Source organism: Rhizophagus irregularis, chromosome 7, assembly GCF_026210795.1.
Source record: "Rhizophagus irregularis chromosome 7, complete sequence".
NCBI lineage: Eukaryota > Fungi > Glomeromycota > Glomeromycetes > Glomerales > Glomeraceae > Rhizophagus > Rhizophagus irregularis.
Window position 1 is genome coordinate 4113498 of NC_089435.1, and position 13928 is coordinate 4127425.

Genomic DNA, 13928 nt, shown 5'->3' on the forward strand with positions numbered 1-13928 from the left:
AATATTCAGATTTTATAAAATAATAAGCTGTGCATGATTATAACGAAATTTTTCTAAGCTTATTAATTGATAAATATATAGAAAAATGCTTGTGGTCTTTTGATGCACAACTATTGACCGAAAAAATGTATAACCAACCAGATCACAGTTACAATTGAGCACAATTTTTGATTGATCGGGTTGGTTATATATCCATAATAGCTTATGTTTATTATAAAATTAAAATCGATCAGGGGAAAACCAATTTTTGTAGATCTGATTAACCAGCTTATGTTTCCATTAACATGATCTGATCTATAGAGTTTCAAAAATAGGATTTTAGAGATTTTGGCTTATATTAGGCGAGGCTTATTTCAAATTTGAAATATAGCTTCGCCCGAAACTCACTTTATGATTATCGAAATACGCCACTTTTCGTAGAAAAATTTAAAAAGAAATAAACTTTTCACAATGATCTACACCTGAGCCGGATCATGTTGTGGCTAATTATTTTTCGGCTAACTACACCATTATGCAAACGTTTATAAATTGACATAAATGAGCAAATAATTTTTTAATTAATTTGTAAAGTTTAAATTCAAGTAAATAAAATACTCTTAAAAATGTTATATAAATGCCCTTTTTGTCCAAGGTACTTCAGCACAAGGTCTGCATACACTCAACATAAGAATTTTTGTACTCCGCCTAATAACGATAGTAGCGATAGTGAAGAATTAGAAGAATTTGAACATAAAACTAATAATTATGATATCGAGGTAAAGAAAATAGGAAATTATAAAATTTTTTGAATTTCTTTTTTAACATAATTAATTTTATAGATGGTCCGTGAAGATTCATGCGAAGATCTTTCTGATAATAAAAGTACAGACTCGGAAATAAATAATCAGAGTTTTCAAAGTATGATGTCAATTTCAGAGGTTGGTGAAATTGATCAAAATATAGAAGAAATAGACCACGATGAAAATGAAAATGTCTTTGAAAATATCTTGGAAGATTCTGATTCAGAATTGAATGAAGAAGAATCCAAACCAGAAATTAATGTTAATTACCCAAGTGAAGCATATGGTGATTTAATGGCATTAGTTACGAAACATAAACTTAACAATGCGACAGGAAATGCTATAATTAAATTCTTTAATAAACATGCAAATTTAGATAAATCACCTCTTCCAAGATCTATCGAACAAGGCCGCAAATATATGGATAATATGAAACTACCAAATTTAAATTATACTAAAACTAGTATAATGAATTATAATAATAATGAGTATTTTCTTTATCATCAGTCTTTAATAAACTGTATAAAAAATATTTTGTCAATTTCGGACATATCACAAAATTTTGCGTTAACTTTTGAGAAAGTTGAGGTAATTATTTTATACTTTTGTATGAAATATACAACTTAATATTATAGGATATTTACTAATCTTCATATAAACTTAAAGCATAACGGTGAAAGGGAGTTTAGCGAACAAAATACTGGGATATGGTGGGAAAATGCGGAAAAATCCCTGCCACCTGGTGCCAGGCTTTTATCTTTAATATTATATTCTGACGCTACAAATGTTGACACACTAGGAAAAAGTCAACTCCATTCCATTTACTTGTCTATTGGTAATATTAAAAATTGGAGGCGTAATAAGAAAGATGCAAAGCAATTATTAGCGTATCTGCCGATCTTAAAATCTAATAATATTACTGAAAGGAAGTCTGAAACATTTAAGATTGCTATTCGCGAATGCTTCCATAAATCTTTGGAATTGTTACTAGACCCTTTATTAAAATTAAATAAAAATGGCATTGATCTATTTTTAAATAACGAAATGATTTGGTTTTATCCTAGAGTTTCAGCTATAATATCTGACTGGCCAGAAGCTGCAACGTACTGTCTTACATACAAATCACCAATGTCGAAACATCCTTGTCATTTTTGTTTAGTCACAAGAGACAATCTTGCTGATCTTAATTTACAAATTGATGATATAACACCACGAACTCATGTTAATATGCAGCAGTATTTTAATCAAAACTCGGGAAATTCCGTTTGCATTGAAAATATATCTAATTTTTTTTGGAATCTGCCGTAAGTTTACATAATATTTGTTAGGCATCCAGCCATTTCGCCAAATCACGTAAGCATTACAAGCATTACACTAACATGAGTTTATTTTTATTAATTTATATTAAGTAATATAAATATCTATCAAGCCATAGTGCCTGATAGAATGCATCATCTCGATTTAGGCCTCTTTCATTATCAAATCGATTATACGAAAAAACTTTTAGGGGCGCAATGTGGCAAAACTTTAGTTGATGAAGTAGATCATCGATTAGCCACAATACCAAGATTTCCCGATTTGAAGATCTTTACAAATGGCATACAATCAATAGCCAGATTAACAGCTAATGAGTATCGCAATCTGATGAAAGTAATGGTTTTTGTAGTGGACAATTTGTTTGTAAATAATGAGGATGATGAAAATTTTGTAAAGAATGAAGATCTGGCAAAACTTTACGAAGCTTGGAATGAAATGTATGCAATTAGTCGATATGAAAATTTCAAAGAAAGTGATTTGGCCAAATTTAGGGTATGTACTACATAATTATTATAAAACAACGCTGTCCACTAATACTTAAAATTATAATTTCAGGAATCTATAAACAATTGGTCTCAAATGTTCATAAAAATTCTCCAATGTATGTCCCCTCGGAGTTAAAATTACCAAAACTGCATTCGTGGGCATATCATATAATTGATTCGATTCGATCATTTGGTGCAGTTAATGGATACACTACGGAGACTTACGAAAGCCTTCACAAAGAATACGTTAAGAATCCCTACCGATTAAGTAATAAAAAAAATATTGAAGTTCAAATAATGAAAATAGCAAGTATTATTTATATAAAATACACAATACTATGTTAAATTTCTAAAAAAAATTAATTTTTATAGATTCGGCGACAATCAATAACAAATATAACCCATCGATTACCAAATTCAGCTACTATCCCTCGTATATTTAAATTTACAGCAATACTTTTCGAATTTCTATTAAAAGATGCCCATGATTTTTTTGTAGAACAGGCTAATATAGACCACAAAATGAGATTTGGATTTGACAATTTTTTGGAATGTTTAAATCTGTATATGGATCACAAAAGTATTGCAAATGAAAGCCAAGTGACAATATACAGATCAGTTATAATAGAAAATGGTGCAATAATGCGTGCTACTAACAGTTATTATGGCAGACCTTGGTATAGTAATGTGTCTGTTCGTATGAATTCTGATGAATTATTTGATTACGCTTCTGATCAAGGCATTTGTTACGGGCAGGTAATTTTTTAATTGATTTGATACTACATATTTATATAATATTGCTAATTTAAAAATGATTTTTTAAATTAAGGTTTTATTAATAGCGAAAATAGAACTTAAGAATCAAAATATTCCATTAAATCTCGCATTAATTCAGTGGTATGACTTCAAATTTCAAAATCAACCACATCTTTATGGGTGTCCCTTACTAGAAATTACGGAAATCTATAACTTTATTGATATAGAAGCAATACAAGATATCGTACATATAGTACCCCGGTTTAATAAAACAAATGAATATTTTGTAAATAAATACATATTTTAATAAAGTTTATTATACTTAACGACAGCGATACTAATATCTTGTATAACGTTACTGATCTAAAATATGACTATTACTTTTCCTTTTTGATAAGGTAAGTTTTATGGATTTCCGTAAAGTTACGGTTGAATGCGTAAATTGTTCCATTTTTATTGGTTAGACTGTTCATGTCTGATCGGTTACACCAACTAATAAATTCGTGATCAAAAAATGCTGATCAAACAACCCTGACTAATATATAATGAGTTGGAATTTTATTTCACTCAGGAGTGGTATCATTAGATTTTTTATAATGTGTATGCATGCTTATGTTTTCGAAATTATATAAATTTTTTATCGTACAAAGAAAAACTTTAATGTTTATTGTTTCCATGTAAGATACGACTGACATAATTATTACTACTAAGTATGCGAAGGTTTCTGCAGTTTCTGCGAATTCTACTTTAATGACTTGTACGAAAAATTGCTTGGTTTAGTATAATGAGTAAGTATCGAAATCATGCGAATTTCTATCCATAATAATAAAACTCATGTTCACGTGTTTATGTTTTATTTCCATATATGATATAACAATGATATAATTATTAAATATTCAAAGGTTCAAGGTTCCTGCGGATTCTACTTTAATGACTTGTCGAAAAATTGCTTGGTTTAGTATAATGAGTAAGTATCGAAATCATGCGGTTCTATCCATAATAATAACAAGGAAAAAACTCATGTTCCATATAAAGTGATATAATTATCGAATATTCGAAGGTTTCTGCGGTTACTGCTTTAATGACTGGTACGCCTGGTTTTAGAATAATGAGTAAGTAATCGAAATTATCCTTATGTTCACGTGCGTGTTTTTATTTCCTCAACTGACATAATTATTACTAAGAAAGTTTCTGCGGTTCTACTTTAATGACTGGTACGAAAAAATTACCTGGTTTAGAATAATGAGTAAGTAATCGAAATTATGTGAATTTATCCTTATGTTCACGTGCATTTGGTTTTATTTCCTCAACTGACATAATTATTACTAAGAAAGTTTCTTTGCCTGGTTTAGAATAATGAGTAATTATGCCTATGTTCACGTGCATGTGTTTTTATTTCCTCGACTGACATAATTATTACTAAGAAAGTTTCTTTTCCTGGTTTAGAATAATGAGTAATTATGCGAATTTATCCTTATGTTCATGTGTATATGCTTTTATTTCCTCAACTGACATAATTATTACTAAGAGAGTTTCTGCGGTTCTGCTTAATGACTGGTACGAAAATTTGCATGATGTAATTATTGAATATTCGAAAGTTTCTGTTAATGACTGGTACGAAAAATTGCTTGATTTGGGTTTAAAGAGTTTTTTTTTTCATAAATAATGGTCAATTTTTTTCCTTCAGAAATATTTTTTTTTCTTAAATTGTAAGAAATCCCACTTTTTCAAAAGTATCATTATGGAATCAGGAAATAAATTGAGAGAGTCCTCTCGTAAGAAAATTGAGGAATTGCTAATCGAAGGGAATCATAAGCGCAGTGATAGAAGCCAAAGCTGAAGCAGAAACAACAGCAGTAAAACCAACATCAACACCAACGAAACCATTAATGACGAAGTTAGCGTTCTTCAAACTAAGAGATGGCTTCCTGCAAATTCAAAAATTGAAGGTATTCGCAAATATTTAAGAAATTAATAAAATTATCTTGTAATTAATATTTATTGTAATTATGGTAGATCGATTAACAAAGATTGAAAATAAAATCGATACTTTAAGTAAAGAAATACACAAGTTTAAATCCGAGTTAAAAACTTTACTTTCTGATAAAATAAATTTGTCATCAAGCGTTAAAGAATCATTCATAGCGGTAGGAATATCTTTGAAATATTTAGTTTTATTATTTATTTACATTCTAATTATTTTGAATTTCGACTAATTTTAGGATGTTGTGAAAAATGTTTCGAAATTATTAATATAAGTATCAATTTACCCAACAAAAGATGAATGTTATGGAGTGGTTGAAGGATATTTAATACTGAACCATGCGAGTTTTTTCTCTAATTTTACTGAAGACGATTGGATCGCGTATTATAACGAGAATATACATAAACAAGTAAGTCCTTATTCGATAACAAAATGTTTAATAAAATAAAATAAAATATTAAGTATTAACTTTCTTCGTAAAGTTAACAAAACAAGTACGGTCCATAAGAAGAACATTGTCCTCGAAATCAATGGAGGCTATTTTTTCTATATTCGGATCCCGTTTACCACCTATAAACACAAATGCCGAGCCGTCTGAAGTAGCAAAATGGAAGAGAAAATCCGAAGTTAAAGATTGTTTTGAAGGCCTGTTCAAAAAAATGAATCCCAAAGACAAAAATTCTTCGATTGTTTTAGCAAGCGTTATTGACAGAGTCCTCCAAGGTGGCAATTCTAATGCAGAACTTGCATATGTTCTTGCGACCTGCTCAACAATTTTGAACCCACATCATGACGAAATAATGTTGAAAAAGAATATCATGAAACAAAAAGTTAAAAAATTTTTAGTAAGTTTGTAATTTTGTAGTAGTATTTAATAAAATATCATTTCATGGCTAATCAATCATATTATTCTTTAAAGGAAAAAATCAATAATCAAACGGCCATAAAATATTCCGATTTTGAAGATAATAACTATGAGGAAGAAGAAGGTGGAAATGAAACTGAAGATGATGAAGAAGATGATGTATAATAAGGTGAATTTTATATGCATAAGATAATTATATATATGTTTATTTGTTTTAATAAATTTATTATTTTTTTTTATTGGTTTGGTAGGACTGGTGAATATATTAATAATATAACAAATATTACGAATTAGTAATTGATATGTACAATTTCAAAAAAAAAAATGCCCCCACTCTTCTAAATTTTATAAATTACATTTATTTGATAATCATTTAAAAGAGCATCTCCTTCAAAAAACAAATCAATAAATTTTACGTTTTTGCGATTAATTTGTATATAAAATTTTATTAATTTGAGTTTTCTCATTTGGCTGATAACTGTTAAACAAATAAAAGAATTTTTATACATGAAACACAAAAAATTATTTTGAATTTGATCGTAATTTTGTTAAAATTCATAGTTACAATTGATTCGTAAATTGTTCTATTTTTTATTGGTTAGACTGAAGTTCATTGTCTGATCGGTCACACCAACTAATATCAAAAATGCTGATCAAACAACCCTGACTAATATATAATGAGTTTGAATTTTATTTCACTCAGGAGTGGTATCATTAGATTTTTTATTCTGTGTATGCATGCTTATGTTCGAAATTATACAAATTTTTTATCGTGCAAAGAAAAACTTTAATGTTTATTTGTTTCCATGTAAGATACGACTGACATAATTATTACTACTAAGTATGCGAAGGTTTCTGCAGTTCCTGCGAATTCTACTTTAATGACTTGTACGAAAAATTGCTTGGTTTAGTATAATGAGTAAGTATCGAAATCATGCGAATTTCTATCCATAATAATAAAACTCATGTTCACGTGTTTATGTTTTATTTCCATATATGATATAACAATGATATAATTATTAAATATTCGAAGGTTCAAGGTTCCTGCGGATTCTACTTTAATGACTTGTACGAAAAATTGCTTGGTTTAGTATAATGAGTAAGTATCGAAATCATGCGGTTCTATCCATAATAATAACAAGGAAAAAACTCATGTTCACGCGTAATTATTTATTTTTATATAAAGTGATATAATTATTGAATATTCGAAGGTTTCTGCGGTTACTGCTTTAATGACTGGTACGCCTGGTTTAGAATAATGAGTAAGTAATCGGAATTATCCTTATGTTCACGTGCGTGTTTTTATTTCCTCAACTGACATAATTATTACTAAGAAAGTTTTTTTGCTTGGTTTAGAATAATGAGTAATTATGCGAATTGTACGAAAAAATTTCCTGGTTTAGAATAATGAGTAATTATGCGAATTGTACGAAAAAATTTCCTGGTTTAGAATAATGAGTAATTATGCGATTTATCCTTATGTTCACGCGCATTTGTTTTTATTTCCTCGACTGACATAATTATTACTAAGAAAGTTTCTGCGGTTCTGCTTAATGACTGGTACGAAAATTTGCATGATGTAATTATTGAGTATTCGAAAGTTTCTGTTAATGACTAGTACGAAAAATTGTTAAAGAGTTTTTTTTTTTCATAAATAATGGTCAATTTTTTTTCTTCAGAAATATTTTTTTTTCTTAAATTGTAAGAAATCCCATTTTTCAAAAGTATCATTATGGAATCAGGAAATAAATTGAGAGAATCCTCTCATAAGAAAATTGAGGAATTGCTAATCGAAGGGAATCACAAGCGCAGTGATAGAAGCCGAAGCCGAAGCAGAAACAACAACAGTAAAACCAACATCAACACCAGCAAAACCATCAATGATGAAGTTAACGTTCTTCAGACTAAGAGATGGCTTCCTGTAAATTCAAAAATTGAAGGTATTCGCAAATATTTAAGAAATTAATAAAATTATCTTGTAATTAATATTTATTGTAATTATGGTAGATCGATTAACAAAGATTGAAAATAAAATCGATACTTTAAGTAAAGAAATACACGAGTTTAAATCCGAATTAAAAAATTTACTTTCTGATAAAATAAATTTGTCATCAAGCGTTAAAGAATCATTCATAGTGGTAGGAATATCTTTGAAATATTTAATTTTATTATTTATTTACGTTCTAATTATTTTGATTGAAGGATATTTAGTACTGAACCATGCGAGTTTTTTCTCTAATTTTACTGAAGATGATTGGATCACGTATTACAACGAGAATATACATAAACAAGTAAGTCCTTATTCGATAACAAAATGTTTAATAAAATAAAATAAAATATTAAGTATTAACTTTCTTTGTAAAGTTAACAAAACAAGTACGGTCTGTAAGAGGAACATTGTCCTCGAAATCAAGGGAGGCTATTTTTTCTATATTCGGATCCTGTTTACCACCTATAAACACAAATGCCGGGCCGTCTGAAGTAGCAAAGTGGGAGAGAAAACCCGAAGTTAAAGATTGTTTTGAAGGCCTGTTCAAAAAAATGAATCCCAAGGACAAAAATTCTTCGATTGTTTTAGCAAGCGTTATTGACAGAGCCCTCCCAAAATGACCATTCTAATGCAGAACTTGCATATGTTCTTGCGACCTGCTCAACAATTTTAAACCCAAATCATGACGAAATAAGGTGTAAAAAGAATATCATGAAACAAAAAGTTAAAAAATTTTTAGTAAGTTTGTAATTTTGTAGTAGCATTTAATAAAATATCATTTCATGGCTAATCATATTATTCTTTAAAGAAAAAAATTAACAGTCAAACGGGCATAAGATATTCCGATTTTGAAGATAATAGCTATGAGGAAGAAGAAAGCGGAAATGAAACTGAAGATGAAGATGATGATGTATAATAAGGTGAATTTTATTGTATGCATAAGATATTTTTTTTTTATTGGTGTGGCAGGACTGGTGAATTTTATGTTTTTGCGATTAATTTGTATATAAAATTTATTAATTTGAGTTTTTCTCATTTGGCTGATAACTGTTAAACAAATAAAAGAATTTTTATCCATGAAACACAAAATTATTTTGAATTTGATCGCACAAAATTTATCAATTTTGTTAAAATTCATTTTTTTGTTCCTCTTTCGCAATATTTGGAAAGTTAAATTTATTTCTATCAAGTCTGATGCCGAGTGCCAACCATAAGAAATTATAAATTTGTGAAAAGTGTTACAAATTAACCTCTAGTTATTTGTTATATTATTTATATAGTATATATTATCAACACGTCATGCATATTTCTCTTAATTTTATATTTATCATGCAAGAATTTTTTTTTAATAGTCGAGGTCAGAATTCTTTAGGACTCTACCAAAATCATATAATTTGACTCACAGATTACGAATTAATTTTATAAATCTAGTAAATTTGATAAATTAACCTATTATGGCATATACATGGTTCATGCGATCATCTAAAAATAGCTAAACACGAATTAAATAAACAAACTTAATATTCTCTATACGCTCTATTTTGCAAGGACCGCTCATTGTACATTTGCGTAGCAGAAGACTAGCAGAAGTATCATGGAAAGTATTTATATATATTCATAGGCTTTATGAATATTTATAATATTAATAAATTATACATGAAAAAGCTTTGCAACAGCTGCTGGAAAAATGAACGCGTACTTTCAATATAGTAGAAGTATGGAAGTTATTTATATTTCATAATTTCATTAATATTCGTAGGTTTACGACTATTTCATAATATTAATAATTGTTCATGGAAAGTTTTGCGTACAATATAATGGTAAAGGTATGGAAAGTATTTATACTCCATAATTTAACTATTTTATACAATATTAATAATTATAACTGTTGGTCTAACTTTTGAACTTATAAAGTAAAAATAAAATTAACGCGTGCTCTCAATGTAGTAGTGTAGAAGGAATGGAAGGTATTTGTACTTTGTAATTTCGTTAATGTGTTTACGTCTTTTTTATAAAAAATATTAATAATCACGCATAATGAACTGTTGGTTTAACTTTTTGAACTTGTAGAAATAAAGTTAACGCGTGCTTTCAATGTAGTAGTGTAGAAGGAATGGAAGGTATTTGTACTTTATAATTTCGTTAATGTTCGTATATTTACGTCTTTTTTATAAAATATTAATAATCACATAAAATGACAACTGTTGGCCCAATTATTGAACTTGAATATTCGTTGATGCAGAAATGAATTTAACGCTCTCAACGTAGTAGTGTAGAAGGAATGGAAGGTATGTACTTCACGATTTCGTTAATGTTCGTATGTTTACGTCTTTTTTTATAAAAAATATTAATAATCACGCATATTGAAACTGTTGGTTTAACTTTTTGAACTTGTAGAAATAAAGTTAACGCGTGCTCTCAACGTAATAGTGTAGAAGAGATGGAAGGTATGATCACAACTGTTGGTCCAACTTTTTGAACTTGTAATTGTTTGTTTGACGTAGTAGTGTAGAAGGAATGGAAGGTATGTACTTCACGATTTCGTTAATGTTCGTATGTTTACGTCTTTTTTATAAAAAATATTAATAATCACGCATATTGAAACTGTTAGTTTAACTTTTTGAACTTATAGAAATAAAGTTAACGCGTGCTCTTAACGTAATAGTGTAGAAGGGATAGAAGGTATGTATTCCTTAATTTCGTTAATGTTCGTATGTTTACGACTTTTTAATAATAATCACAACTGTTTGGTCCAACTTTTTGAACTTGCAATGTTTGTTTGATGTAGAGATGAATTTAACGCTCTCAACGTAGTAGTGTAGAAGGAATGGAAGGTATGTACTTCACGATTTCGTTAATGTTCGTATGTTTACGTCTTTTTTATAAAAAATATTAATAATTACGCATATTGAAACTGTTGGTTTAACCTTTTGAACTTGTAGAAATAAAGTTAACGCGTGCTCCCAACGTAATAGTGTAGAAGGGATGGAAGGTATGTATTCCTTAATTTCGTTAATGTTCGTATGTTTACAACTTTTTAATAATAATCACAACTGTTTGGTCTAACTTTTTGAACTTGTAATGTTTGTTTGATGTAGAGATGAATTTAACGCATGTTCTCAACGTAATAGTGTAGAAGGAGTGGAAGGTATGTACCTCACAATTTCGTTAATGTTCGTAAGTTTACTTTTTTTTTTATAAAAAATATTAATAATCACGCATAATGATAACTGTTGGTCTAACTTTTGATCTTGTAATATTCGTTGATGCAGAAATGAATTTAACGCATGCTATCAACATAGCAGTGTAAAAGGACTGAAGGTATGTACTTCATAATTTCGTTAATGTTCGTACGACTTTATTACAATTATGTTTATAGGTTAAGTTTTAATAACAATTTGTCTTTACAACACATCCTTTTGATATTAACAAATAATGTTATCCAAATGACTTTTATTTTATAATATCAGATATAGCAAAATATTAATCACAGATGAAATAGAAGTGAAGTTGAAAAATAAAAAGTCAAAGAACGAAAGTCAAATAAATGAAGATGAGCGACAAATAAGATTAAAAAAAATTCTATTGACGAGATTGAACGCAATATTATGATAGTTTTAAATACAAATTATTTATTGTAGCTATATTTCGAATAAAAATACAAAAATTACATAAATTTATAAAATATTACGTGTAAGTTACAGTGAAAAATGTTATTTTGTAATTACATATATTAATCACTTGAATTTGTGAAAAAAGTTCGCGAAATAATAATATTTTGGAAAAGTTTCGAAATATTGTACCGTAAACCTACGAAATTCTGCGATGTAAAATTACGAAATGTTATACTTTCGGAAAAGTTTCGAAATATTATACCGTAAACCTACGAAATTCTGCGATGTAAAATTACGAAATATTATACCTTCAGAAAAGTTTCGAAATATTATACCGTAAACCTACGAAATCCTACGACGTAAAATTATGAAATATTACATTTTCGAAAAGTTTCGAAATATTGCACCCGTAAACCTACGAAAATCCTACGACGTAAAATTACGAAATATTACACTTTCGAAAAGTTTCGAAATATTGCACCCGTAAACCTACGAAAATCCCACGACGTAAAATTACGAAATATTACACTTTCGAAAAGTTTCGAAATATTGCACCGTAAATCTAAGAAATTCTACGATGTAAAATTTACATACATGGCAATATTACACTGTAATTCTACGAAATATTACGCGTAAACTTACGAAATATTGCGTTGAAATTACGAAATATTACTGTTGCGTAATTTTTCGAAGGTCATGTAAATTTACGGAGTATTTCGCAGGCGTAAATTTTCGTAATATTACGCCGTATTCAATTTGCAGATGTTATAGGGTAGGCGAACAATTAATTTTATTTTCAGAAAAAATGTAATTGAATAAAAGAGGGATCTAAAAAGTATACAAGATGTCAACACATCAAGCAAGAAGTGCCCAACACAGACAAGTCATCCGATCAGTTTTAGCTGAACTCAAGCAGGTACCTGTCAAATCCATCCTATATCCCCGCTCAAATGCAAAATTGCAGGAATATGAGGATGAGATCCGCCAAATCCGTGAAGCACAAGCGGCGGTAACCAATGAAGAGATAACCCGCATGATGCAAATTGACCCAGACCCACATTATGAGGTAGTCTTTGAACGTCGTGATCAGGTACGTATAGGAAAAGAGTTAACAGACTCAAACTTTACGGCTGATATTGCTATAGGAACACCTGGAGAGCATGACTATGCTTCATTTCTTACAGCACACAGTCAAACAATCCAGAATATTCTTCGGGATGAAAGAAATCGATTGGGATCAATAAAAGTAAGAATTGGAATATTTGCCACAATAAGACGTTTAGATTCTTACCTTGAGACATTATTTGGATATGGTAACTTTAGTGAAGATGATGGAGTAGAGTATATCTACAGATATAACATACCATTTAAAACTCGCAATATGCCAATCCTACCATCAACAGATATTAATGGTACATTTAACTTTGCATTAGCAAGAATCATGCAGAAAGTAGAAGACTATGTAAATTACGGATCAGGTTGGGAATTCTATCGTGTAGAAAAAATATTTATAGAAATCTCGCAATTCCAACCACCCACAGGAGCAGGACATATACCACTCCCAAAAGATCTTGCCACGAAAAAGGGAGTAGTAAATCCAGCTAATGATGATGACAAATGCTTCCAGTGGGCAATCCTAGCAGCATTACATCCAGTAGAAAAGAACGCAGAAAGAATTTCCAAGTATAAGGAGTATGTAAATGAGTTAAACTTTAAAGGTATCAAATTTCCAGTACAAGCTGATGAGGTAATTCTAAGAAGATTTGAGCGACAGAACCCAACTATTGCCCTCTGCATCTGTGAATGGCGTGACCACCGCCTATGCCCAATATATGTTACCGATAGGGATGATGCAGAGGGCCGTAAAATAATAGATTTAGTACTTATCAGTAACGGGGAAAAGCAGCACTATTGCTGGATTAAGAATATGAGCCGTTTAGTAAATAAACGTACAAAAGATGGACATGCAACATTTGTCTGCCGATGGTGTATCTCCCACTTCACACATCAACAAGAAATCCATGACAAACATGTAGCAATATGTCGAGGATTAAAGAAAACCCCACAAGCAGACCGAATGCCATCAGTAAAGAAAGGAAATGATATATATGAATTCAAGAACTGGAAACGCCGCATGC

The 13928-nt window shown here is 29.6% G+C and overlaps 2 protein-coding genes across 2 annotated transcripts; both read left to right on the forward strand.

The window, feature by feature from the left end:
• Positions 1-4787: 4787 nt before the first annotated feature.
• OCT59_027644 (uncharacterized protein) lies at positions 4788-6351 on the forward strand (the record flags this gene model as incomplete). Its single annotated transcript, XM_066137134.1, has 5 exons — positions 4788-4951; positions 5154-5286; positions 5368-5484; positions 5804-6166; positions 6241-6351. The coding sequence occupies 5 exons, from the start codon at positions 4788-4790 to the stop codon at positions 6349-6351; spliced, it is 888 nt and encodes a 295-aa protein (XP_065993551.1).
• A 1567-nt stretch (positions 6352-7918) lies between these two features.
• On the forward strand, positions 7919-8796 carry OCT59_027645 (uncharacterized protein; the record flags this gene model as incomplete). Its single annotated transcript, XM_066137135.1, has 3 exons — positions 7919-8126; positions 8194-8477; positions 8551-8796. The coding sequence occupies 3 exons, from the start codon at positions 7919-7921 to the stop codon at positions 8794-8796; spliced, it is 738 nt and encodes a 245-aa protein (XP_065993552.1).
• Positions 8797-13928: the final 5132 nt, after the last annotated feature.